At 38.8% G+C, this 25,948-nt stretch overlaps 1 protein-coding gene across 23 annotated transcripts in view; it reads left to right on the forward strand.

Annotated features, from left to right (window-relative positions):
• The window catches only part of ATP2B2 (ATPase plasma membrane Ca2+ transporting 2), a 414,437-nt gene that overhangs the window by 233,749 nt on the left and 154,740 nt on the right, over positions 1 to 25,948 (forward strand). For all 23 annotated transcript variants that reach the window (XM_067003034.1, XM_048051896.2, XM_048051902.2 and 20 more), the window contains one exon: positions 6,548 to 7,030. In XM_067003034.1, the coding sequence (XP_066859135.1) occupies positions 6,832 to 7,030 (199 nt within the window). In that variant the 5' untranslated portion in view covers positions 6,548 to 6,831. The remainder of the gene's footprint in view (positions 1 to 6,547; positions 7,031 to 25,948) is intronic.

Below are 25,948 nucleotides of genomic sequence, written 5' to 3' on the forward strand. Positions count from 1 at the left end.
CCTCTGGTCCCATACAGCAGTGCCTGAGGTCAGCAGGTGTTGATGGTGTTGCATAGCCGCGCCAGGAGTATTTTGCCACTCAGCCTAGTGCTCAGTGATAAGGGATAATAAACATGGTTCCTTCTTGCAGTCTGTCTGCTACCAGCATTCATAAACAGTGAAATTCTGGCGTCAGTGAAGGAAGGATTTCATCTGCAGGGTCTGATCCAATCCCCCAGAAGTCGTTGATAGAGTAATTTCATTGACTTTAATGGGACTGAATTGATTCCTTTAATAGTATTTTTCTTCCTGTCAGTAGTTCATTTGGCTTTGCTGCAACCATTTACATGAGTAATGGCAGAAAACAGACTTTGTGTCAAATTGTAGACTGAATAACTGCACGCTATAACACGGCACAAGAGGTAGTTTTATTTCACAATTGTTTTAACTTTCCTCTAGCATATTGGTACAGCATGGAAAAAAAAATCAGCAAATTTTTGTGAGCATTTGATTCTGCTTGGTAAAGGTCCTAAGTAAATAGACTTATTGTTTAACTGAAACTAATGACCTTTTGTGCTCCTTTAAATAAAGATTTATTTTGTGACTGTGTCTCTTTTGCCTTCAAATAATCAGCAGTATCATGCAGTAGACAGGAAATCATTTTTCTTTATCCTACCTGATAGCAACATTTGTACAAACTTACTGGAGGCATGGATTCATACTGAAAGGACTGAAGTAATTTAGGGGCTGTAATGATATTTGTTAGATAGTTGTCTGGGATTTAAAAAGGCTCTTTTATTTATTTATTTAACTTTGTTGTCATTATGTCATATTAGCAGGGGAACTCTAAATGAAGCATTGTAGAAGAGATTCCAATGTTTTGTAGTTGGAACATACAAATGTCTGTCAGTCCTGGATGTTCATTGTGAATGAGTTATTTACCACTTTTCTTAACTTAATGCAACATGAAATTCTTTAGCGATTAAGTTAGGATATTTTCAGACAGCACTTAACTGCAAAGTTCAATTCCTTTCTTCATCTTCTCCTTGCTTGCGGATCTTAAACAAAAAATTCACACTTTTGAAGGTGCCAGCCTGCTTTTATTCAAATAATAGTTTCCCTTAGGTTCTGCTGCATCTTGTGCATTCCTGATAATTAAATTTCAGAATCACTTTTTAAGAGAGTATGGGTTTGAGCATGTTTGGGTGCATTTGAATAGCTTCATTGGCTGCTTGGATAAACAAGCCATTTCTCATTCTTGTCTGTGAAGATTATTTTCACAAATAGATGAGCATTTTGCCTTTGACATGAGAAGAGCAATAAATTGTAAGAGGTGATGCAACTGGGCCACAGCTGGATTTAGTTCACTCACCTGGAGACTTGTGTGGAGCAGGGTAGGGTTTTCTTTCTCAGCTCTTTCCAGCTTGCAGAGGGTTGCCATTGAGTCTTGCATCTTCGTCAGCACGGTGTCTGCCTGTTGCTGGCTTTATCCAGCACATGCTGCATATAGAGGTCTGAGGAACTCTAGTCTTGAAAAAACTCAGCCCATTTTGCTTAGATTCCAGGGAAAATTCCCTTAATTCTGCTTCCAATTCTGTTTTATCAAGGGATGATATCTCTAATAGAATGGGTATTGATAAATCTGACTAAATACCTAGCACTCAGTAAAATGTGACATATCCAGCATTTTCTTCTTCTTGCTTTGGGGGGTCTCTGCATGTCCCAAGGGAGCAACTAGCATCATATCTTTAGCCAAATAATAATCCTAGAGTGACAGTAATGCCACAAATTACAGGCTGGGAACTGCTACCCCCCTCGGTATCATTTAGGGGGAACCAGATCAGTATGCCTTCTTCCCAACTGCACGATGAGTGAATGGCACCTTGATTTGCTGATCTCTCTGCCCTGGCTTGTTCCTCTGCCAACCCATGAAGAAGTGATTACTTCTTCATCCTTCCTCCTGTAAGTGCGGGTAATTCCTTCATCATCAATTCTTTTAGATCAGTCAGTATATCCTTAAATTAAAAATTTAGAGAAAACAGACCAATTATGAATGTAGCCTGAATTTTTGGAGTTGTCATGAAATCTGTGTTTTGCCCAGACCTTCAAGGACTGTGAAATGCAGGTTTTGTGATTCTAATCTCGTGAAACTAAAGAGTTGGTTTGTTACTTTACTACTATTTTTTTCTGCTAATAAACATCGAAATGAAATCAGATATCAGACTACATGGTGGTGATATCTGCTTAGAAATCATTCTAATACTCTGTAAAAATATTTACAAGCTTCCAAGATGAGACCTTTCCTGATTAGAGAAATCAAAGTATAGTTTTCCCAGAAGGCCTGCAGTTAGTTCATCCAAATTGCTTCTGTTTTAATTGGCATGCATTTCCTTTAAGCAGCTAGAAGATGAAAAATATTTGACTTGGGCTCTACAGGAAGGGAAGCCTGTTTCCCAAGATGCAGGCACCTGGGAGAAGAGGGGAGATTGTAGTTTGTAGTGCACTTGTACAACAAAAATCCACAACATCTTGGAAAATAACTCATAACAAGGTGACAACTTGTATTCTGACCACTTAATGAGAAATATAAGTGTAGTATTTTACTCAGGCTTTCTAGAATGTGAAGTCTTTTGGTACCTGAAATGCATGTAGGTGGGAAGCTATTTTATTTTTTTTTCATTTTTTCACAGTTTTTTCCAAACTATGCTTTAGGAAAGTTTTTACCTAAATTTCTTGTTCCTAAAGCTTGTTTCAGAAGCATTGGTAAGAAAAAAGAAAGAACCATGTGACTGGCAACATTACATTGTCTGTGAAATTAGTTTTTCAGTGACTGGAGGTTTTTATTTCTCTCTTGTTGAAACCAGCCCTCCATAGAGAAGATCTCTACATCTCATTGCCATTGGGAATGGTGAGACCAAATACACACAACTGGGGAGGAAATGACTGTGTGCTAGAATGATGTCAAAGGCTGTGCTCCCTGACTTCTGGGAGGTGGCTCTATGTGGCCTGGGATGCAATTGCTTATAAATGAGTGCCATTGAAGCACACTGTAGATGATGGTCTTTGGGTTTGAAGAGATTGAGTGGGCCTTGGGCTACAGGTTGAGAGGTTTTCTCGTGGAGGCTCTGAGGGAACATAGGTCTCCTCTGAGCAAGAAAGAAGATGCACTTGCGCTCCCTGGTTACTTCCCACCTCCAGTGCACTTTCTGCTACTGGAACATGCAGCTTGCTTGAACTTACTGCTGTCCGGCGTCGGAGATGTCATTCCCATTTCGTTCCCCGTGCAGCTTTGACAATAGTGGGGTGGATTAGTTTCAAGTGGCATTGGATGTCTTTTTGTGAACTACTTATGCAGACTTGCCCTATAACCAGTGCAAGTAGGCACCCTTGGCAGGAAATTCAATTCACCTAATTTAGACATCTCTGTTAGAAAGAGATCAGACTCAGTTTAGAAGTGCCTGTTTCTCTTTGCAGTGTGTCTGGATCTGTACCTCCTCTGAGGCAAAATAACAGCTGTCTGTTATTTAATCTGAGTTGAATCAGTGAGGGTTTTTCTGTGGTACTATTCCTGAATAATGTGAGTTGTTCTTTTTGATTGAAAATGTACAGGTATCACCCGATTGTTTTAAATCAGTGTTGGTAGTTCACCTGTACTTTATTCACATCTTGAAAATATCAAGGTTTTGGGAGGGCTTTGTAAAATAATTCCCTCACGTTCTCCCTGCCAAACAGAAGACCCTATCTAAACCTGGTGCAATATTTGGATTTCTTGTAGAAGAGATTGCAAATTTCATTCACTTGTAGTTTTTTTTAATCTATTCTGATGACGTAAATCCTGTAGCCCAACTGATGGGGGAGTATTGCCATATACCAGTCTCAATTTTCTATTTCTCAGCTTTTGTTATAAGAATATTAACCACTCAGTGGCCATGTGGTTGTGTCAGTTATGTTTACCTGGTATGCAATCTGGCAAGGTTCCTGGACTTCTCATAAGAGAGATTCAAGGATCGAATGAAGCTGGCATATCTCGTTCCACAGGATTAGAGAAGTGCATTATCAGTGAATAACGTTAGTCATGCTTTGTGCTTTCTATATATTTCCATCTGCCATTCAAAAATGAGAGATGGTGTTTCCCTGGTGCCATAGCATTAGGTGAATCATGAGGAGCAGAAACTCCAAGGGATTTGTTATTAAAGCACTGAAGGAAGCACAACCTTCATATTTGTTGTTTATTGATTAATATTTAATTGAAAGCAATATAAAAAATTAAGCAGGCAAATGACTCAAGCACATGCTAAAAAGCACCATCAACATCTTGCTGTGGCTGGCAAATAACAAATGGAATTTCTAGGAATAGAAGCAAAAAATATTAATATATAGTGATGGCACAGTGAGTCAAAGAAGATGCTTTGCTTGAGAGTGGTGGACACATCCTACAGAAAAACAGTGCAGAAAACATCTTTGACACCAAGTTCAGTACGGTTTACATCACTGATGAAATCACCAAGGGGTTCTTATCAGAAAAAGGTAATCATCGTCTTTTTGCTGTGTTGTTCATTTTCTTTTAGTAGAGGAGGATCTGGAAAAAGTAACGTAGCACCAATAAAGCCCTATAAGTTTTCTGTTAGGTGAACAGTGTATTGTGTTTTGTTGCTGCTTTCTTTGAGTGTTGTGGTTGTTTTAGACAGTGTTCAAGATCTTTAAGTGTACTTATCTTTGGAATGGATTGTGTTTTATTTAATTTTAATTATTTATTTTTCCTGCCCACTGGAAATACATAGCAGTCTGTCACTTTAGTTATTATTGATGCCACCTTTTGTCGAAATATTTTCCTGGGTTTTCTTTGTTATGAAAAAATCTTTTTGCTCTAAGTTATTCTTTCTGCATGCTATATGTAAGAAGTTACCCTGAAATTAACTGTTACTGTAAACCCTGTCTGGCATGCAAACGTGGAAAGCTGAGTGCTGTTGGTAGGGCGGGATATCTCCCCCTTGCTCTTCCTTGGTAAATAAAGGCCCCTTTTTATTACCGTTTCCAGTTTTTCTTTATTGCTCACTGTAAGCCACGCTTTGTGCTGAAATTCTTCTCTTCTTGTGAACTTGAAAAGCAATATGTGAAATGAAAGCTGGCAGTAGTTCGTAGCACTAGAATATCTGGCAATAAATAGGATGGGTGGAAGAAGCATGTAGCAGTTGACTGCTATTTCAACTGCATTCCATAATATCGTAATGAAACTTTGGCCTTTGTTCCCCCCCGAAATCTTAGGAATGTTGTGTTGTTATCCGTAAATGAGAGGAGGGGAGAGGTTCAGTTTGTCTCCCTGAAGAAGGTGAACTAGTCGTCTCCAAAGCAGACAATGTATTTGTAGGCAACGAGGCCTTAGTGAATGCAGCAGGTTTGATCATTCTCCCATGCAGAGCGATGGCAAGGGCGTTAGTTCAGTGGAAATACCAAGCCTGTGTGTTACGGTATGTGGGCAGGAGATCTCAATTGCTGCACAAATGTAATACTGGGGCTTGAAACACTTTGGGATCCTCTATATGTGCACATGATGTGTACTGCAGTAGCTAGAAAGTTCAAAATGTGGCAGGTTCATCTGCCACTGGGCTGGTGGTGTGCTCTTTTAGAGACCTTTTTAATCACAAGCAAAATAGGCCGAGGCCTGTAGATTAGACAGTGCGCAGGCACTAACCCACTTGAGGCAAAAAAGAAACCTTTAATCGCTGTGAAAACTCTGTGCCAAGTGTAATAGCTGCTTTCAGCAGTATTTAAACCTACTTCATTAGAATATGGGAAGAGGAGACATGTTTTAAAGGCTGGTTTTAGCAAGTAATCAGCTGTCTCCCAGATGGTCCAAATGTGACTTCTCAGGCCCAGGCCCGCCCCGAGCTGCGCCGGCAGGTGTGTGTCAGGGGGGAGCAGCCCGACTGCCCCCGGCTCACCCCAGCTCTGGCCCTTCAGGCCAAGATGCTCAAGTATTTTTTTTTTCCCTTTCCTGGGCTGCGTTTACACCCGCAGAAGGCAAGGCTGCAAGATGTAATGTATGCAAATGTATTCTGACTTCATGCGGCTCTAGTTTTTCCACCAGTTTTACCATCCTTGTGCGGGAAAACACTTTTGCTGTAACCCGTTATTAAAGCTAATGGTTTAACTGTTTTTTGTTACTCTGTAGCCTTTAAGAGAGTATGTTCTTGTGGGATGAAGGATTGCAGTGGCCATATGAACCAGAGTACACACTCAAGGTGCATCCAGCATGTGGGACTAATCACTTTCTTATTAATATTTATGAACCATCTCATTTAGCAGGTGCTCTTGGGACTTGATTAAAGTAAGCAACGCTGCCATTGGTGCTTCAGGTGTAGAGAGCTTTATCTGGTGAGAGCTAGTGGTATCCTTGTCGATGCTCGCTTTGACCACCTGCAGCATTTTACAGGAGATCTGTACAGTGTTTCTCCATAGCTGTTCTTAAATGACAAGTCAAATTGCAATGATAGAATGAATTTGAAATCATCCTTGTAAAGCAGCAGTGCTCACTCTTCTAATGAGTGCCTTCTGTTTGTTCCCAAAGGTCCAGAGGAAGAAATGATCATGTAGATTCTACGGCCTGGGTGCTGCATAATGGGAAGTGGTGAATGGAGTGGAGCTGGTCTGCAGCCTTGAAAGCAGCCAGTCTGTGGACCACCAGTCAGCCAGGGACACTTTGCACGCCAGAGGCATTCTCCACACCGCTCACTGGACACGCTGGATTCTTTCTAATTGCTTAGGTTGGGATACGAGATTCCTTTCCTTCAATTTTTAAACAATTTTAAGCTTGTATCAATTATAACGAGTGGAGCAATATAATCAGCAACAATGGGTGACATGACAAATAGCGATTTTTATTCCAAGAACCAAAGAAATGAGGCCAACCATGCAGGAGAATTTGGGTGCACACTGCAAGAACTGCGCTCCCTCATGGAACTTCGAGGAACAGAAGCAGTAGTAAAAATTAAAGAGACATATGGGGAAACAGAGGGGCTCTGCAGACATCTGAAGACATCACCAACAGAAGGTAAGCATATTTCCCTTCAGTTAAATCTGGGGGCTTTGCATAAATGCTCTCCAGAGAGTGAAAGAAAGGCTTCATTTAAAGCCTTATCACAGTTCTCATGGTGCTGTCATTATTCCCCAACAACAAATAAACAAAAATTCTTCAGGGAAAGAAGAAGAAAGCAGTCACCCATTTGTCTAGCTACAGCTATAGCTAGCAAGAGAACAGAAGGACCTGTTTATTCAAACAGGTAAATGCATTATTTCTTTAAAATGCAGGCAAAAACATCAGCACCTGTTTCATGGCATTATAATGACACTCTAACTTCCACATTTTGGGGGTAAGAAGATGCATACTAATTGCTTCAAAAGTTTCTAGGTATTTAGACCTCTTGAGAATATGAAATGAATGATTGAGATACATGTTGTATTACTTTTTAGATCAATATGTAGTATATATTTTGTGGTTACTAATTTTGACTTGCTCTATCACTATAGATAATTTTGATCATTACCAACATGTTACTTTGTCAATGTTTTAATTAGTTGGGCTTTTTATATTTGTAATTATGCTCCTTACTTGTGTTTAATAATACCATTCATAATTTCTCAGTATCTATTCTTCTAAGTGCCTCTGGCGTTCTTTACCTGGTCAGCAATCATTAGTCTAGTTTTTTAAAATCATTGTTGTATTTTCACCTCCAAAGAATATTAATGTTTTTGGAAGTTATACAGTCTTTAAATCTATGATATTTATCTTGTTTTGTAAAGTAGTCAAGGTGTTAATTTTAAATTATTTTTCAAGAAGATAGAAATGTTAGCTTTGTTTCATCCTCTCCTTTTTAAAAATCAATCATTTAGTTACTTTGTCTGTTTAAATGCTTTAGAGTCTTGATATGTTGGTGTAACCATAAACATGTCCATTGTAGGGTCACATAATGTCACTATAAATTACAGTAGTTGGAGAGTCCCAAGGAGCAGCTACCAATGCCTAATCTTCATATAAAGATTAAAAGTTTCTTTATGGCTCTATCCTTGTTCTTATACAACGTCAGAGTTCTTAGAGGTTAGAAACTACAACGCTGTGAACAGTACCTTTTCAGCAAAGGATTATTAAACTAATTTTGTATTAAAATGAGCAGCAAAGCTCCAATAGTGACTTAGCATTCATGCATCACCTTGTATTCTAATTAGTGGCAAGTGGAACCTTTTATAATTCAACATCCATTTTCTAGTCTTGGCCGAATACCTTGTCCTGCCTGGAGATCGCTTTCTGTGGCAGGAGTGAGGCAGGAAAAAGGGTCTGTGCCCCCTGTCTGGGATTTCCAGATGTCCATAAGCCTTGCAGAGAGCAGCCTAACAGCTGTTGCCCACCAGGTAATCAGCTCCTCAGGGAATACGCAATGATTCTGACACATCCATGATGCATCTGGGGAATTCCAGACACAAGTGCAGGATCCCTACATTTACATGGTGGAATAAACACAGATTTAAAAATATCCCATTTGGGATTCAGCACCTTCAATATCCCTCAGTGGGTTATAAAATGCTGAAGGTGAAGTCTCATTTCGGGTGTGCCAAGAGCACTTCAGTGAAGTTTTGCCAACTTATTCCAACGGTTATCTGGTCAATGTGAACTTCAAAGGAAAAGTTAATTGCATTATCTGTTCAATTTGTGACATCAGGGAAACTTAATTCCTCATATCGGAACAGAGCGTATGGCTCCAACTAGTGTGGCATGCTGACTCCATCAGTAATCTATATCTGATACTTCAGATAAGGTAACTTTCCTCTGAGCCTTACATACACTTCATCATTTCTGCATTAGGGAGAAACATTTCCAGCTTCAAATGGCAATCAGCATAGCCTTGGAATCATGAGGACTCTGCTGGGTTTTAATTTAATGTAATAGGTGTTCGTCGTCACACTAAGCTTTGATCTTTTTTTTATTTGTTTTGTTTGGAAAAATAGTTTCAGGAGGAAATGTCTCTGGAATGTCATGTTGAACTCAGAAATTTTCGTCTGAGAGCAAGTATCTTTAACAATTCAGAAGAAAATCTGTAGAGGCTTCTGTCAAACGTGTTTAGGCATAAGTCCCTAGCCACTGCTTTTTCTTGTGTCTAAGCATGGCAAAGAATGTCACAATATGGTGAGGAGGATATTCCTGAAGACATGACTTTTCTGAAAAGAAGGAAACAAAATAGGTTCTTTTATGGATCCTCCCATAGAGCTTTTTTTTTTTTTTCTTTTTTTTTTCTTTTGAAGGAGGAACAAGCCTCGGATTCCCCCTGGAATATTTTTATGGAGTCCCACCCATACTTTGCCACTATACCTGAATACCTGAAAATCACTACTTCTACCATCCTCCTTTTTTTTTTTTTTTTTTTGGTGAAGCACAGTTAATTCAATTTCCACTCTTTTTTTAGAGTGCTACAGATTTTACACAGTTTTATGAGGAATAAGAGAATAAACATTACTGCAGGGTTTCAATAAACCCAAAGTCTTGCTGAACAAGAGCCTTGGGTGAATATGAATGAAACAGCAAAAAGGACTTGACTGTTGAATTTGGTTTTACTGGGTTTAGCTCTTTCACAATTTGTTTTCATAAAATAATTTTTTTGTCATTTTTTGAAGCATAGCTTTAGCAGCTACTCAAACAGAGGAAAAATCTTAAGGCAGGCATATTTCAAAATGTGATCTAATCCGAATTTAGTGACTTGATATTTAGAAAATATAAGTAGTAGCAATTAGCTCAGTTTATTCAGCAATTCATTTCCTATGTTAATATTTGATGTACCACCTATGGACTGGTGGAAACAATCACTTATACTGGATGTGCCTTTTTGGAAGTCACTGGATGCGACTTTGTTTTGCCCTAAACCTAGGGAAATACGTTGTATGAAAAAATATAAATGCATATCTCCTTGATTTTTTTTTTAATATTTCTGTTCAGATTAGTTTCACTTTCATTATTCTAGTAATATGGAAAATAAACAGGATCTAGCTGTCTGTCATTTTGCAAAATGGTGTTGAATGCCCCATTGGGCCAAGCCGGGATGACAGTTGTATAATTTTACGTGCAATCTGAGTCTTTGAGGCCCACTCGAGCATTAGTGATACCTTATAAAGGATGGCTGGTAAAATGTGATGAGTTAGTTGGATGAATACCAAATAAGACTGGAATGCACTCTTTCCTGAAATGAATGTTAACTGTTTTTTGTCCACAGTTTTATGTAGTATGTACCAATTTACCCTAAGTTGCTCAACTACATTCCTTTCATATTACAAAAATGTTTATTCCTTCTAAGAGTACGTTAGCGAATTAACTTACATGATTTCTTGCTTGAAATACTTGGATGCTGTAATTGCCAATATGCAGGAAATGTGAAGCTGTGAACAATGATGCCTTTTTTTTTTTCCTAATGTAAAGAAAAAGCTTTTACCTACATAATATTTGTGCTATCAGGAATATCAGCTATATTTGTGTTTCAGGCCTGAAACAGCAGCTCCAAAAGATGTGTTATATATTAGTGATAATGTTACAGCACTATAGAAATTCTGTTTGTGTTGAGTAGCTATCTGATAGGTTGCAGGTAACTAAAGTTTCTAGGTAAAAGTTTCTAGAGATGATCTGGTGTACTGTGAGAACGTATTATGTGAACCATTGGAACCTATTTTTAATACGAAAAATGAAAGTTTGCCTGGCAAGCTTTAGTTCTCTTAGGATACTGTATCAAGATTTCATGGCAAGAGAAAATATCAATTAGCAGTTAAATGAAAATATTTATAGTGTAGAAGTTGACTTTTTATCCCTGTGACTGTCCTTAGTTAAGATAGATGCAAGATCTTTCTCTTTCTCATTTGCCATATAAGAGGTACAGACTGAGTCCCAATGAAGCCACCTGTAGGAGTATTTCTTTTTTATTAATACAATCTGAAAAGTATTTTACAATTTTAACTGAGGTAAAAAATGAAGCAAGACTGACTACAACCACGTGAACCAGTTGCTTTTATTAGCAGCTAGTTTTAGTTCCTCAAGCTTGCTTTTGTAACAAAAAAAATAAAAAAAAATGCTGTTAATAACTTAATATCCTGTTTTTTGAAGCTAATCTTGCCTAGTACATACTGCATTTCATATAGATACACCACTCAATTGTTATATGTTATATTAGCTACAGGTATGTACAGAACTTAGAAAAATGAGATAGGAATGGAAGATACTTGATTGAGCCAAATATAATTGTGAGTGTAAAATAGAAATATAATATAGTGAATTGCCAGAGATTGAAATGTATAACACCACCCTGTCAAAAATATTATGAAAGTTAAGAAATTAATAGTAGCATTGTTTTAGCTGTTAGCACAATACACACAATATTTGATGTTTTATTAATGTTTAAGTATAAATTAAAGATTTTCTCAAACCATTTAAACTCAAGGTCAGATTTTTTTTGTCAGAATTCAAGGTCAGAATATTATTCTACTCATGCAATGTTTTTTTGTTCTTTAAAAGCTATGTTCCAGCTCTCCCAAAGTAGATTTTAAGAATTTGGATGTGGAGCTGAGCTGAACTTTCAAAATCTTCAGAGCAGCCTCTTCAAAGCACCCTAAACCAGAACTCCTCATCCTCTCTCCAGATTGCCATGCCTAAATCCTTGTCCTTATTTGTGGTGTCACAACGTAACTTGCAGTTCAGGCCAATTTGCCAGCATGCCCAGGCCAGCAGCCAAACTCAAAGTACACATCTAGTCCTTATTTGTACATGTTCTCTCCCTATGGAAGGCTTGGTTTAAACAATGAAACAGTCTTCCCCCACAACAAAAAGCCTTCCTTATTGTCACGGATCATGCCTGTAAGGGTTCCCCCTCTTGGAACACTCTTTTTCTTTTTCCTACCTTGCATGGGAGGGAAAAAAAAATAAAAAGACCAGCAAACTTTAAGCTCATATTTCACCTAGTTATTCATGCAGTATGAAACCTGGTTGAGCTGGTAAGGCTTGTGATATGCTGACGCTTTTCCCTACTCGCTTTAATAAATCCTTGTCAGCTGTGCTGGCGTGTTCAGGTCCCCACAGAGGGCTTGTAATGCTCCTGTAGGCACCCAGGGTGTTCATGGGGCATCCTGGTGGTGAGATCTTGCGTGGGAAGGAATCACCCTGATCCCGCGGGTGGCATCCCTGTGTTGGCAGGGGGCTTGGAACCAGATGAGGTCCCTTCCAACTCAGGCCGTTCTGGGATTCTGTGTTCTGCCCGTATCTTTGGGCGTCATGACTGGAGAGGCCCAGTTGGTGCCTGCCCCCCGGGATGGGCAGGAAGCACAGGAAGGGACATGGGGCCTCCTCCCCTCTGCACCCACGGACGACTCCTGCCCCTGCTTGTTTGCTGTAGAACAGTTATTTATCTGGCTCTTTGCATGTCTGTTCTGTGCATAAATGCTGGGTCTGACCCAAGCTCACGTTAAACGCCATTGTCCTGGTAAGTCTTTCAAGACTGTGAACAGACGGAAAAGATCTAGGCAGGATGGTTGGGTTAAAAATGCATGTGAAGTAACGAGTTTTGCTTTGGCTCGCAGTACTATCTCAAAGTCCTATATAACATGCCTGTTAAAGTTGTAATACTTGGCCTTAGCAAGCTTGAAGTTGGCTCTTACATGTCTGTACTTCGATGGGTGGGTGTACCAGCACGGTGCTACGCAAATGGACACAAGAGCACAGCTTTGGGATTTCTGCCCTGCGTCCCGGGGTTCCACACAAACCCAGGATGGATGTGTTCTGTACATTTGAGACTCCTGCTGTAAGCATCTTATATGTCTATAAAATAATATCTAAATGTTTAATGACTTGAGTGCATGGAGCATTCTTGGCAACTGCAGTTATTTTTCTTATCTCATATTTCCATTGTTTGTGTAATGGAACAGCAAACATTCTTCCAAAGGTTACCCAAACACAAGCATCTCAAATGAAAGGCTTAGATTTTTCTAAGTGATAAGTACAATTTCATTGCTCTTTTTGTTTCTGTTTTTTTGGCATGCTGTGCCACTTGCTGATTTACTTTGGCTTTGTTCATTTACTTGTAGAAAACTAGAGAAATATTGCATGATGCATTTTCCCCATGAAGCTTGTAACATAAATATAAGCTAGATCACCTGCTCTTTTGAGATTCCTAAATGCTTTGTAAAAAGCTCCTCTGTGTGAAACTGCATTGCTTTAAAGTAAGTTTAGGAAAGGAAGAAAGCAAGTGAATGTCTTCTGCCTGTTATATTAACCATCATCAGAGATTTTCTGAAGCCAGTGCTGACTTACTTATGCGATTACCCAGGAGATCGTCTTCCTTTCAATGATGGTCATACTTTGGCAGGTGTAACTCTGTAAGAAAAAGGCTATTTTCCTGCTAGCTGTATTCCCCTACCCTTTAAGACAGTACCTTAAACATATGCAGGCACTGTTTGCTGACTACAGACAGACATTTTGCTGTTGCACCTCAGATCTAAATGAACTGAATAAGAAATAGGTGCAATATTTTGCTCAGGTCTAAAGGTTTCTTCACTGTAATTAGCTCAATGACAACTGCAGTGTGTTCTAATTCAAAGGCAAGTCTGACCTCAAAAAGCAATTCCTTCCCTCTTTCTGAAGAGTTGATTGTGGGGTAATATTTGCCTTGCTGTGTTGTGCCACAGGATTCTCCTTGGTCTAAATACAATGATGCAATACAGTATGTCATTCCTTTTTACAAAGTAATAAGTGATGGGAAGTTGCCATTATATGGTGCAGTTGATAAACATGTAGTCTCGTTCTAAGAAAAAGTGGTTTGCAATAACTAGTTCATTTATTGCGTGAAAAAGATGAGGTCAGATCTTTAACTTAATCGCAACAGAGTCTGTAACGATAAGGGAAATAATTTTTAGATTTCATAAACTCTGGCACTTACGTCAGTTGTTGAGATTGCAGAGCAGGATTACGTTAGTGGTGCTCCCTCAGAAAAAGGCAATTAGTCCTTTGCTTGGTGGATCAAAAGGGTATTCTGTTATGTATGCTTGCATGCACGTGTATCAAAGTGGCTTCTGTGCTGGTAAAGGAAAAGCTGGGCTTTTAAATTGGTAATGGTGAAGAAAGTCCTTAGGGAGGAGAGAAGCATGGAGCTGCTGCTGATCTGTGCTGCAGTCTTTCCTTTGCAAAGCACGCATGTTTTCTGTGGAGTCTACGTAAGAGTAACAGTATTGCAAAGGAAAAAAAAAATCATGTGTAATGAATACCTCACTTCTATTGTATTGCAGGGCTTTGAAATCTATAAATATATGGAGAGTGTCAGCCTTGAGAGAGAGCTGATTTATCTTCATTTTGTTCTTGCTTTGAGAAAGCTGCAGGAAGAAAGCAAAGTCCATTATACCAAATGAATAATCCAATCGATGTAGCCAGTTTGCCCTTGATGAAATTAAGCTTTGTCTTTGCAGTATATCAGAGAGACTGAAAGGATTTTTTTGCCTCGTTTTCTCAGCGTCCTATGAAAGCAAATGGTTGGTGCATAGTGTTTTTATCCTTTTGTGGCTGGCCCTGCTAGAGGAAAGACAAGCACAGCCCTTAAGCAGTTGTCTCAACTGATTCTTAAAAGGGTGCAAAAAGTGCTGCCTTTAAAGTTTAAAGATAAAACAATTACCAGCATCTTCCTTAGGTATTCCCCAACTTTCCATGAAGCATCATTGTTAGCAGCAAAGTTGCTTCCAGCTGAGCCAAGGGAATTGGAAAACTTTGCTGCTCAAGTCTTTGTGAAGATCATGTGTAGCTTGGAGAGATGACAACCATGCTGTTCCTTGCAATCCTTGAAATTTTGATTATTATTTTTAACTCAGCATTGCATTTATGTCTTCTCATGAAAAAATATACTGTTATATGCCCCAAAAGAAAAAGGGGTTGGGATAAATAATTTGTCTTATCACTGGGGCAGTGGCTTTCAATAAGCCAGTCCAAGTTCAGTAGCCTTGTCAGTGGAACCAGCATGACTGGATGACTGGTCATTTTTCTTTTGATGTTAGCTAGTATGAACAGTCTTGGGATAAGAACAGTGTGTCAGATGCAGTAATGATTTCCTGCCTCCCTTCCCCTTATGCAATTGATACTTAGCCTTCAGATCTAGACTGATCAAATTTACTGTTCCCATCTGTTTTCCAAGAAGTCTTTCAGAAGAAAAGGTTGATGGTGTTTGACATGCCAGTTATTTATAAAGGTGAGGGGAAAATAAAGCCACAGATGTCCGTCTAGCAGCCAGCTCGATGTGCTTCCAAGACAAATAGATCTGTATTTCCTCAATCCTGGTTTCCTTGAATGTGATGCATTCACCGTTTCTGACCTGCCTTTTTGTTTTTGAAGCATCTCTAGAAATTATTTCTACCCTTCCTCAGTCATTTTTTTCTACATCTGTGTAGGTGTTCTTGAAAATATGCTTGCAGTTGCAGATCCAGAAAGCAGTAAGGACAAAGGAGGCCTCCCACACATCTTGAAAAATTGATCATCGGCTCCAACATAGAACCTATTTTCACTGACAGTGGATGACAGTCTGACGTAGCCTGCAACACGGTTTAGTAACTTTCTTTTAAACTTTTAAAGAAAAAAATATCTTTCTGAATGCTATTAGGAATCCCATTCCTTGTCCTTGCCTTGGGGCTAGTAAAACAACGCACTATAATCTCATGGTCCAGAACTTGGCAGTTTAGCCATATTAAATGCAGTGTATTTCTGTTGTGTAATGGAAATAGCTGAGTGTATGTAGCTGCTATTTCTGTAACAATAGCTTTAACTAGCCCGTGTTTCCTCTCTGCTTTCATATGAAATTCTTTAGGGACTGCAAATACTCTTTTCCCATGTGGATTGTGAGCTGAGTCACTGTGGTAACTTGCATAAGACTCGATAACCTGAGCTTCCATAGCCTGTGCTACTCTTTTGATTTTTCCTTTTGCATTTTGTGTAAATCTCTCCTCCCCACCACTTTCCACAGAAGCACTGTATTTTTCAGTATGAGGGCAGCTTGGGTATAGTCTGGTAAGGTACAGAAAGACTGAAAAAATTAATACAAAGAAGAACAGACCAAATTCTTAGAGCAGTTCATAGTTCTTTTTCTAATTAGCATTGGAGATTAGGGAGAATAGGGAATGGCCCATTGCTTTATAGGTGTGCTTGAAAAGGAGAGCTTGTCTTTGAAGTAGTTACAAGAGAATGAGAGGAGAATTTTCTTAATGTGTTGAATGAGTAAGAGGTGAACAGCAGCAGACTTTCACCTCATATGTGAGGGCATAGCTCTTCAGATGCTACAGGCTGAATACTCTATGTCCAGGATCTTTTTAGCATTAATGCAGTAATACAAGTGGCTGGCAATGTTCTAAAGTTGTAAAAATTAAAGTGTAGCTATTAAATTATATTCTTATCACTTAGGATAAGCATTATTCTAGGCACTCAGTTGATTTTTTTCTTAAACACAATACAGCAAACCTACTCTTTTTTTTTTTTCCAATTTGCCTATCAGTTCTGAATGATTACCTCAGTTTGGAAGTTTGGATGGGAAATTGGGGCATCGTGGGTTTCCCTGTGCTTGCCTCACTTCAGCTGTTGCATACCCTCCTCTCTAGAACAGGGTCTGAATTTTAAAGGAATGACAGGGCCTTGTTTGGGCCACTGTTTTATTTTTTTAGTTGTATTATTACTTTTTTTTTTTTTCATTCTTAAAAAAAAAAAGCTTTATTAGAAAGTTGTTGCATTATATCATCTACTTTCAGGAGGATCATGACTGTTGCATGGTTTTGCAAGGTCCCTCAGCCACCTTGACGTTTGTAGTCTTGCAGTAGTGCAGCCAAAATATGCACTTCTCCTCCAACTGTAGTCCTGCAATGGACTTTTAGCCCATGAAAACCTTGGAGCATATATAGATGACTCTCTTGGTAAAAATCTTTCCTATTAGTGACAATCGATTAAAAGGGTAAAACAGCTGTGAAGTCTGACTGAAATTAGAACCTATCATTTTCTCTGTGCAAAATGTCTAGTTTTTGCTTGAAAAAAGAAAAGAAAAGAACTTCTAAATCACTACTTCCCTGCTTTCTCCAAAAGCATGGTGTAAAGTTGAAAAACTATTCAAGTATTAAGGTGTGCTCACCCTCCCGACTCTGTACACGTCTCATGTAATGACAGTGGAGTACTTGGTCCTTGGACTTTTCCTTTGTTCTATTGTTTTCTCAAATCAGTGAGTTTGTGCAGCGAGCCCAGCAGGTGCAAGGGCAGTCTGACAGAGCTGACCCCATCTCTTTTGTCAGTGAGTAGATGTGAAACTAAATGAAGAACGTGGTGCTTAGGTAAGAGTTCAGAACAAATACTTTCAGACTTAAAAAATAATATGCCGAAGGAAAGCAGAAAAGTAAATTGTTGGTGATTATCAGTATTATGAGTGCATCAAGCGTGTTACATGACTGCTGTAGTTGACCCTAGGTTGTTTCTGGTGCTGGTCTAGTCAGTCACTGATGCCTCAAAGCTGTAGGTGCTGAAGGACTCCACAAATACACTTGAAAAATTTAGAAACTTAAAAACTTTAAAACTTTTAAACTTTTTAAGTTTAAAACTTTAAACTTTAAAAATGTGGCTAAGGAAAATAGGTATAAATATCTTGTTGGTTTTGTTCACAAGGAAGGAGATTAAATTAGAAATTCTGCTACTTCACCTGCTTACAAACATGAAAACTAATCTGCTGCAACACACAAAGTAAAAACCCAAAACTACAGAAGTGTCATCCAAAACCCATCATGCATGCTGGATCAGAAGATGGATATAACATGTATTACCAGAGGAATAAACACAGCTTTAGCTGAATAGGTGTACTGGTTGTACAAAGATCAGTTCTCTTTTCTTCAGTGAGCTGTTGTCCAGCTGTTTTGGTTTTGTTTAATGTTACAGCGTAGCTGAAGTCACTTACATGTGGATTATGAGATGGCAGAAGTCATTGAGCTAAGTCTTATTGACTGTTTTAAAGTGACCTCTCAGAGGACAAAGAAAATACCCAGTTCTTTAACGTGTGTGCACTATTGCCCCAAAATACCGTATACAGGCTATGCAGGCTAAGAATAAGTCTGCATTAATGTTTGAGTTGAATGTTAAATGTCTTGGAAGAATCTGAGTTTTTTGCCTTGAAGAGTGTGCATGGTAAAAGGTCAGGACAGTTGGAAAATGCTTAAAAATACCTCCTGCAACACCAATAACTGTTTCAGCATTAATAATACACAAAGGCTCTTAAGGTGAAATATTTTTTTTCTCACAAACCTAGATGTTATTTTTAATTCCTGATGTTAATCCTGTTTAACAGGGATATCAGCATGGCATATTTTGCCATGAGATGCTGGCAGTGCTTTCTGCTGCCCCACTTTTCCAGAGGTATTGACGACGACATTAATCCTGCTGCAGCTAGCAGCTTAAAATTATGGAGAAAATATGCTGCTTCTTGCTGTGCAGTGGCAATCAATTCCATTTCCTGTACGTAAAAGCATTCACGTCTCTCCTGTTCTGCTCTTCCCTCTTATAAATTTCCCTGTGCTCAGCAGCTGCTACAAGGGACACCTCACCTTGCTATACGGAGTGAAATGTCCCTCCAGGGCTGATGCCAGCCGTGCTCCTACGAGTCACTCGCAAGCCACTGTTTACTGTGCGAGGGTGTCTGCTGGCATCCTTCCCTGGAGAATCAAATGAGTGGTTTTGCAAGCCTGTCATCTTTTCTATCTAGTCATATTCATGTAGTGACAGCACAGTGAATTTTAAGAATTTGAAAGAGTGTTTAAAATTTGTCCTGAATCTGGTACCCAGTTGGGAAGCCTCTCGATTTCTTGTCCGATTGGGTTACCGTCATGCCACAACTTTGTGAGACCTTCCTTCTCTCAACTCTTCCTTTTGCTTTGAGCAGTTTAACCTGCATTCTGCCATCATTGTTGCTTAAAAGTCCTGAATTTTAGTTGAGTGACCTCCTGAGTCCTCTTTAGATGCCTTGCGGCGTTGAGATGGATGAAATTGCCTTGATACCTTTAAGACATATTTTTCAAAGCTTCCTTCCTTTTAATTTGAGATGCAGAAGGAGAAGAACTTGCTTAAGCCTGTTCATACTTCAAAACATTTTGAGAAAGTTCACTCTCCAGTTAAAAATAGGTAGTGCATCTTATCTGCCTGGGGCTGCCCAAGGAAGTTGTGGGAGCCTTGTAGGAATAACAAGTGGTGGCTGACTGGAATAAAAGTGTTTCTACCTGTTGTTGCAAGGTGAACACAGTCCATAGCATAGGTGTCGTGATCCAGGTGAAGTGATCTTTACCTGGTATATCTTACCTGCCAGGGGAACAGGTTTTAGGTGGGGGCCAGATCTTGGTGGGAAGGGGCCTACAAACCTCCTAGGGAGCGAACAGAGTGTGCAGAGAGGAGCCAGAGGAGGCTGCACACTGAGCTCACAGCTGCTGGGAAAATGGGGAGTGCGTTAGAGAGACGGGTGTTCAGTTTAGCACACCTGCTTGAGACAGCTCTCCATTCTAGCAGATTACAGGTAGCAGGTGTAATGAATTTCCTCATATACATGTAATCTATAGAAGGCATTTATTTGTATTAATCGCCTAGGTTTTCTTGTGGTATTGAACATTTGTGTATATTGGTATGAGTAGTCAACGATGAAAATGTTGCCCTGATAATTTAATATACTTCTAGGCAACCTGAAACAGTGCTGAAGATGTACTCTCTCATTGTTTATACCAAATCATCCTTTGTTCAAATTTCTTCACCTGCTTACTCCCCATCTTGAGTATGTCTGCTTCTCCTGATACCCATTTCCTTATTGCTCACGTGCTCTTTGTTCTGTACGTTGTACCTTCTGGTATCAGTCAGGTCAGATGTTAATGTCTGTCCTATTTCAGCTTGGGCCTCTTGGCAGAACTGAATCTTCTTTATCTGCCGAATGGTGGTGCTCCATTTAATATTACTTGCACAACTGGTTGATTAAGTATCACAGTATTAAATAGTACAACTGCATTAAATATAAAACTTTGGAAACAGATTTAATGCTGATTATTAGGGGAAAATACCTCAGCATAACTCTATGTAATTATGCTGGTGTTATTAAATACAGTCGATGCCCTTGAATTAGGTACACAGAATGAGCAACTAAATGGTCTTCTGTAAGTGTTATGCAGCAGTTTCCAGTTGAAATTATTTTAAGACTAACATTTATTGTCAAACTCGGCTTGTGGCTTTAAAAAAAGCAACACAAATGGTGATTTACATAACATTTTAATTTATAACAATTCTTATTTCTGAATCTTTGGAGGGGGAGTGGGGTGGGGAATTGTGCCTTCCTGGAAGGGTTTTCAAGAAAAATATTTTTTGCAAAAACTGGATGCTGAAAACTTCTGTCACTTTTCACTGCATGAGATAATTCCAGCTATAACTTACAGGCTGAAGTTCTGCATTTTAAATGACTGGAAAGATTGGCTACTTGTGTTCACATTTTCAGATATATATAAAAAAATTGTTTCTTTGTTAATGGCTCTCCTGATTTGACCCTTACTTTATTCATGTCAGCGATGAAATTTCTATTTCCTCCTTAAGCAAAATGACTTGAATTTTGAGTTTTTAGCCTATCTCAAGAATTTTAAATACTTTATAGCAACAATATTAATTTAACATTCATTGTATTTATGAAAAAGTCTTTTTAACTGATAAAGTTTTATAATATAGTTAAAACTAATGGTTTATGGTGCTTTGAGGCCTTGGTCTTTTCGAAGAATCTATCTACTCTAAGAAATGAAGATGTAATTATTTGAAAAGAAGAAAGGATTGACAAAAGCCTTTAATATCATGGTCACTGCTGTTTTCATAGGAAAAGGCTGAGGTGGATAAGGTATAATGATGTCGCAGATATTCACTCTTTAATTTAAAGTATCTTTGTGTATAGTCAACTATTTCCTACTTAGGGATTCATTATACTTAATGAAAAGTGCTCAAGATAGTTTTGGTTTTTAGTGCTAGGAGGAACTGTGGAATAGCAATTCATAGAAGCTTAATTGTACTGAGTTCAATGCGTAAAGCACAGTAAGCCAAACAGGGTTTTGCCAGTTAACAGAGACACAGTTTTAATAAGAGGTCTTTACAAAGCAAAGCTAGTAGTGAGAGCTTTGCTTCTGCCCAAACATCAGTGCTCCAACTTTCCCATTCAGTGTCCAATATCATAAAGGACTAATACAAAATCTTAAAAAATTGTAAGCATAAAATCCAGGTTTTAGGTTTTAAGTGGCCAAATGTGTGTAAAAATACACCAGTCTCTAGCACAGTGGAAATTTTATCATGAAAAAAAGACCAGGAAACTAGAGAAGGAAGTGTTAGGAAGTGAGCGCATGGCAGCACCCTCTAGAATGTCAGTGACTTCAGGATTCAAACGCGTTTCTCTTTGGCATGAACTGCAGGGGGATGTATAGCATGTGTTGGCAGTAGTAAAGACTAGATGATGGACTAGCAGCGAAATGTTAGGCTCCGTACAAAGTAACCTTACGATTCTTCTCAAAAACCAAACGCCATGGTTTATTCGATAATCCAATAACTCATTAAAGGGAGTTGGTAAGCAAAGCTAATTAATAAGCATGCCCATGTCTTTTCAGAGGTGAACACCTGATGCTCTATTTAGTATTGAGTCAGTACATGTAAGTAAGGTGAGCTGGCAGGCAACATTAATTAATACATCCATTCAGTTTCTCAAAAGCTACAGACTTATATAGCTCACGCTGAGCTGGGAGGTGTTCAACAGGAAAAGTAATGGCAAATCTTACACTGCACCAGTTTTTTGTTTTTATCTGGCTGTTATTTTACAGTGAGCAAAAGGAGCCCAGTACATGGAAAAGAGTCTGCTGTTAGCATGATTTCTGCAGTAGGTTTAATTAATATAAAACTAACTGTTTTGTTGTTGCCTTATCACTTAAGACAAAAATAAATTCCCAGATACAGAATATTAAACATATGGAGCTAACTGTGGGTTTGTGACTGCCATCAGCAGTTAGCAGTGAAAAGCTAGCAAGGTCCTTAATAGTCTTTAGGACTTTCTGGAACAAAACATGATCCAGTAATAAATGCTTTCCTAACAGGGAACAGTGCTGCCCAGAATTTATTCAGACAACTCTTCTGTACAGCAGGGCTAGGTCCAAGGTGACAGTGGCTCGCTAGGAAGGAGCAAAAGAGTTTGCTCTTCCAGAAGGGTTTGTCTAATGAGCAAGAGGATGAAATATGCTTAAATCTTTACATACAACTGTGTTTATTATCAAAAGACAGTATGTTGCTTGAAGTTATTATGTGAAAGTTTGCTTGCTTGGATCTAGTTTTCATCTGGGAATCTATTGCAATTTACTGCTCAAGTCTGCTGTTGATACTCATCCTTCTGGGCAGTGTGCTTGGTGTTTCACTCTAATCCTCCTGGGAGGAGGGAAAATACAGAAGTTTGAGTCCAGATAAACACTTACTCAACAGTTTGACCTTTCTATAGACCTGAATCAGCAACTGATAAATGCTACCTTGACATCACCCAAAAAGCTGACAACTTCATTTTCAGTTGCTCTAATAGAGGAGTCCTAAATGACCAAGTTGCCTAAATAAAGAGCTGAGAGTGCTAGGCTAGCAGACAGTAGAAAATTTTTAGATATGGGTTAATTGTATCAAAGAGTATATCTGACAAGGGTAAAATGGATTTTGCTGTGTCACATTTTCTTAGTTTTGCGTGCTGTTTTCTTCAATGTGAAACATGAACTAAAGCTCCTCTAAAGGACATGAGATAGTTAGAAAACCATATTAACAAAAATAGCCAGATTTGAGGAATTCATGTTTGAAGAAATTGTCTGCAAAAATACAGGTATACAAACAAAGAGAGAGGTGGATTTAATTTAAAATCTTACCATGTTTAGTACTAGGAAGGGATTTGTTTTTGAACACTGTAGCAATTTGTATGCCTGAATGCAGATAGCTATGTACATTTCAAGTAGCGGAAGTATTACTCTGATTTTATAAGGTAGCACTTGCTGCTAATTTTAGTACCTGTGCTTCGTAAGTTCTGTCCTCTTTATAGAGATATACAGAAATATACGGAAAGCTTTTTTTTTTTTAAAAAAAAAACCTCATTTTTCCCTCTGACACTATGCAGGTTCCTTGAACAAGGGGCTGACTGAGCTTTGCAGTCATGGAAATACTGGATATGTTCCTGCGATCCAAAAGTGGCTGAAGGGAATCAGAACAAGAGTTAGAGATTTTATAACCGACAATAAAACAAAACCTACAACAGCTGTGAACCGTAAGGGAGTTAAGCTAGCATCTAGAAACCTAGGAAGAACTTGCAGAACCTAGAATGACTTGCTGGCAAAAATATCATTCAAACAGTTAACTATAAAGTGTTGGGACAAAAATGTGGAGCTATGGTGGTCAGTGACATTACCACCAAACTTAACAACTGAGCCTTAGAAAACTAAAATGAAATGGACAGTGTGCATTGAAGCATAACACAGAGACCACAGATCTAGCTTTGTGTGCTGCTAGTATGAGCTGAGCTAAGCCAGAGGTGTGCCTTGTTCAGGCCATGAAAAATGGTTGTATGGTGGCTGAGTGAACAGCCCCTTGCTTCCAGCAAGGGGTACATCAGAGACCAAGAGAAGACTTCTGGACAGCAGGTCAGCGACTGGTACGAGGGTTATGGTTTATACAGTATACCTGCAAGGCAAGGGTAGGTGTTGGAGAGCATGTCACCCTTGCCTGTTGCACTGGCATATCCATTCCATATACTACCATGTAAGAGCAGTGGGTAACATTTACACAGAGATGTGAAATATGACTTGTTTCTAATAGAAGCAATACAGTCTGTAATCTGTAATTTGTCCACAGCTATTGGATTTTTTTTTTTTTTTTAAAAACATACAAGCCTGCATCTGCCACTAGATCAAAACATCACTTTCAGTGTAAAGAAGAAATCTGGATGTGAACTATGAATCAGATCACATTTGAATTTGGACACTCAACCTTCTGATCCATGGTTTTCTGTATCTGAACTTCCAAACTCTGGTTAGTGTAGAGCACCGTGGCATTAATTCTGAGACACAGGGTTTCGGGAAGGGTTGAGGAAAGGTAGTGTTTGAATGCTTAATGGGTGGGAGCTGTCCTGCATTACTGAATACCTTAATGATGGTTGTCTGAGGCTGCTTTATTTTCTCATGTACTTCTATTGACCTGTAAAATGCAAGTTAGACTCGTTTACAAAATCCAGAGCAGTCCACATGCAATTAAGCTACTCTAAATTTCAGAGCAACATGCATCTTTGAAATAATTCAAGTTCTCAAAGTGGTATGAATACAACCAGGTAGCCTTTGGCTTAGCTTGGGTGGAAACAAGCACAAGTATAGGAATGGATATTTCTTCCTGTGATAGACAGAGAAGGGCACTGTCTGCTGCTTGCAGACAAGGTTTATTATCAAATGGCATCAACAGGGCCAGTTGTACTGGAAACATCTGTGAAATTTCGCTTCAAGGATAGGCCTTTGGAAATATTTTTGCATTTGACTGGCTGGTGTGACTTGAATTGTATATGGAAAGACTTCAAAGGAAAAATAGTCAAATTATATATCTGTTTGACTATATGGCCTCAGTTACCAAAATTTTGTTTTTACCTTGGGGTTCTGCAGAGAACAAGGGAAGTGCTGGAAAACTTTAGGCTTTCATAGATGCTACTTGTTACAGCAGACAAACTCAGCAATGTGGCAGTTAGGATCTACTCTCGAGAGACTTTCTAGAACCTCCTTATATTTTGACTGCTTTTTTTCAGACCGTGTTGGAAATGATGTCTTTAATCTGTTTCTAAACTGAAAGTGGCTTTACTTCCTCCTGTTTTCCAATTACCTGTTTAATTGCTGTGCTTTCTGGATTATGGATTTGAGAAGGGAACTCCCCCCGAGCGTCAGGAACTGTGTGCTTAAATGTACTCCTTTTCAAGCCTCTGGTCCAAATTGCACATCTGAATGCTGTGGCACCTTCCACTTCTGGGTATTGTTGAAGATGATGGCAAGCTGTTGTTTGTGCTGCAAACGTTCAGTCAGCTGAAATTGTGAATGGTGCGTTAGCGGTAAGTGCACCTGAGAGGGCTGTGGGGACTGGTACCAGAATTCTCTGATGCAAGAGTATGAAAAGATGCCTGAAGGAAGTTGGGCTTTTAATAATTTAAAAGTCTGGATTTGGCTTGAGAGGTCCTTGACCTGCATACTGTCAATAATGCTGCTTTAAGCCGGAGTACATCTATGACAATTTTAACTTGAATACGCTTGAGGAAACTACAGCAATCTTCTGGAAGAAGATGGAAATTGTTCTTTTGTGTATTCTTTTCAGAATATCCATCTATTGCAACTTATTGCTCCTTGAAACTGAAGAGAGATTGTATAAGGTGTCTGTTACAACAGGGATTGCTCTTGAATCAGATGTTTCAAGGTTGAACAGTGAAATATTTTTATTACAGCTCAAGATTGGCTAGAGGTGGTTTGTTTGGGCGTGGTTTGTTTGGGCATGTTTTGTTAGTCAAGTAGTGACCGAGTTATACTTTTCAAACAATATTCAATTTGGGAAGATCAGAATTTGAAGTAATTCACGCATAAATGTATATATTTTTCATGGATTAAACAGTGCAATGTCAGTAAAAATGTAGAAATGTGGTCTTCATTAAACAATTAAAGCCATTTTTCTGTTAGGTATAGGAATCAAATGTTGCGTTCTTTCACACAAATTTGCAAGTTGTTCAGTAATAAGCAAAGAACTGTAGTTTTCCTTTTACTACAAAATATGGAAGTATTTTTAAGGAACCTTAGCAACATTGGAAACAAGTAGGGAGTAAAACCCTTGTGTAATATTATAAAGTCAATAGCTGTACAAGTAGCA

Source organism: Anser cygnoides, chromosome 10 (assembly GCF_040182565.1).
Source record: "Anser cygnoides isolate HZ-2024a breed goose chromosome 10, Taihu_goose_T2T_genome, whole genome shotgun sequence".
NCBI classification, from domain to species: Eukaryota; Metazoa; Chordata; class Aves; order Anseriformes; family Anatidae; genus Anser; species Anser cygnoides.